This window comes from Mrakia frigida (assembly GCF_051309035.1).
Source record: "Mrakia frigida strain ATCC 22029 unplaced genomic scaffold BDY24scaffold_98, whole genome shotgun sequence".
Taxonomy (NCBI): domain Eukaryota; kingdom Fungi; phylum Basidiomycota; class Tremellomycetes; order Cystofilobasidiales; family Mrakiaceae; genus Mrakia; species Mrakia frigida.
The window spans coordinates 1-2,136 of record NW_027481183.1 but is presented as its reverse complement, the minus strand read 5'-3'; the positions used below and the strand labels follow the sequence as shown (position 1 = coordinate 2,136).

General features: G+C 52.3%; 1 protein-coding gene across 1 annotated transcript; it reads left to right on the top strand.

Moving 5' to 3' along the window:
- Positions 1-1,133: 1,133 nt before the first annotated feature.
- BDY24DRAFT_287609 (uncharacterized protein) lies at positions 1,134-2,074 on the top strand. Its single transcript, XM_076637017.1, has 3 exons — positions 1,134-1,307; positions 1,388-1,476; positions 1,556-2,074. Exons 1-3 carry the CDS (start codon positions 1,249-1,251, stop codon positions 2,023-2,025), a joined length of 618 nt encoding a protein of 205 aa, XP_076491910.1. The 5' UTR covers positions 1,134-1,248; the 3' UTR covers positions 2,026-2,074.
- The last annotated feature ends 62 nt before the right edge of the window (positions 2,075-2,136 follow it).

The following is a 2,136-nucleotide window of genomic DNA, read 5'->3' as shown; positions in this document are numbered from 1 at the left end:
CCTCGCGTCTTCGCCAACTAGGATGGCTTACTCCCTCCACCCACCCCTTTCGACTCAGGTGGGCCAGTACCTGAGGGAAGAAAGGAGGGGCTTCCTTCGTCAATGTGAAAATTTTTCACTTGAGCGTGGAGAACAAAAGGAAGAGAGGGGTCAAGTTTCAGTCGAAGCGAAGAAGGGCGAACGGCACGTCGACCAGGCGAGAAGGTCTAGGTGCGATCTCCTCTTTCCCGAAGACTCGTGAGTTTATCTACTTTACCCTTCCTTTCTTTCTCCAAACCCCCTTACAGCACCTCCCCCCAAAAAAAAAGAAAATCGAGTCGAAGAAAGAGAGAGAGAGACGACGCCAAAAGCGAGCTCGACCCTCCCTCCCTCCCTCGTCTTCCCTCCCGACCGCTTCGACCTGAGTCTCCCTCCCCTTCGGAATGATTTTTCTTCTTCTTTCGAACAAGGACACAGCCGTATATATATACACGCATCCGCAGCGTATCCTCGTGGAGGGATGCATAGATCTGGCTTGGGGTGGGAGGAGGAGAGAGAGAGAGAGAGAGAGAGAGAGGAAGCAAGGAAGGGAGGAGGTGTTGAGCTCGAGGTGGGCGAACGAGGGAGGGAGGGGGCGCTGATAGAGAGCTCTTCTTTTTCTCGAGCATGTATATATATGTATATAGAGAGAGAGTGAGTCTCTTTTTTTTCTCTTCTCGCTGGATGGGAGGGATGCTGTGGGAATATACAAGGACCTGGGAGAACGAACGAACGAGCTGACCTCCTTCGCCCTCCCTCTCTCCTCTCGTCCATCTCTCCCACTTTCCATCTACTCCAACAGGTTCCTTCTTTCGATCGTCCTCTATATATGAGCCTTCCTCCATCCACTTCACAACTTTGAACCGAGGAGAAAGCTTCGAGTCGAGATGGTGGAGAGAAGAAGGAACAGGCACCTATTAATCGAAGGTCGAAGCAATGGAGCTCGCACGAGTCACCTTTCGACTTCTCCCCAACACAAGCCCACAGCGTCAAGCCCATCGTTCACCTTTCTCTTCGATCGCTATCCTCCAACTCGCTTCCAAGTAACCGGTAACCGAAGGTTGTCGGTTGCCATGGAGAGAAGAGAAAGGAGGGAAGGGCAGGATGAGAAAGGAGGTTAACGAATTCGAGCTCGCCTGTCCTTCTTCTTCCTCTACCCTCCATCCTTGCCTTTTCAAACTTTCCATCAGCTCGTACATCAAGGTCTGACACTGGGGAAGGATAGATTGCATGCGCTCTTTACCTCGAGCATGGTCTCCTTTGCGAGTCGACGTGCGAGCGACGAGAAGGTGAGCTTCAACTCGAGATCCTCCTTCCGATCTCCTTCGTTCTTCGCTGACCTCCTTCTACGTTCGCATCTCTGATATAGGCTTCTCTATTCCTCCATCGGTAACTCCATCCCTTCGGCTACGTTTAGAATTCCAAAACTCGCTCCATCGATATCGACGGAGGAAACGAGTGAGCTCCAACCGATCTCGATCCTTCTTCTCCGAGCTCACTTCATTCCGTTCTCCCTTGCTTTCTCTTTCTTGATCAGCCACCGTCGCATCTTTATCGTCACCTCCTTCGACACCAGTCCAACCTTCTATCCTTTTCCAACCATCCTCATCCCCTTCAAAGGGGTCTTCCCTTTCGTTCCGGATCCCCAAACCACCGCCGCCTTCCCTCGTCCTTCCCTCGACGAAACCAGCTCCCGCTCCAGCCTTCAAACTCAAACTCCCCATCTCCATCTCTCACATCCCTTTCGTCGCTCGGAAACCTACCTCTCATCCTCCCATGTTCCCTCGTCAAGACGATCCCCTCGCCGTCGGTGATGCTCTCGAACGGGTCAACTGGGTCGCTGCTGTACCGGGAGGTCGTCGTGGTCCCCTGTTCCGGAAGACCTTCAAGCTGCTAGGAGCAGATTTCAGGTCGGGAGTGATGAGTCGGTTCGCTCGGTATTTGAAGCTCTGGGTGAGTAAGAGTACTAGTTTCAGTTCTCAAAACTTCTTCTTTCCCGTTTTCTAGCCTCTCGCCGTCGTCTCGTCGGTTCCTCCCTTCGTTTCCCTCTTTGAGCCCCAAAAAACTAACGCGAGCTTGTTTTCCTTTTCTTGAACGCTCATCTCATCAGCCTTCTTT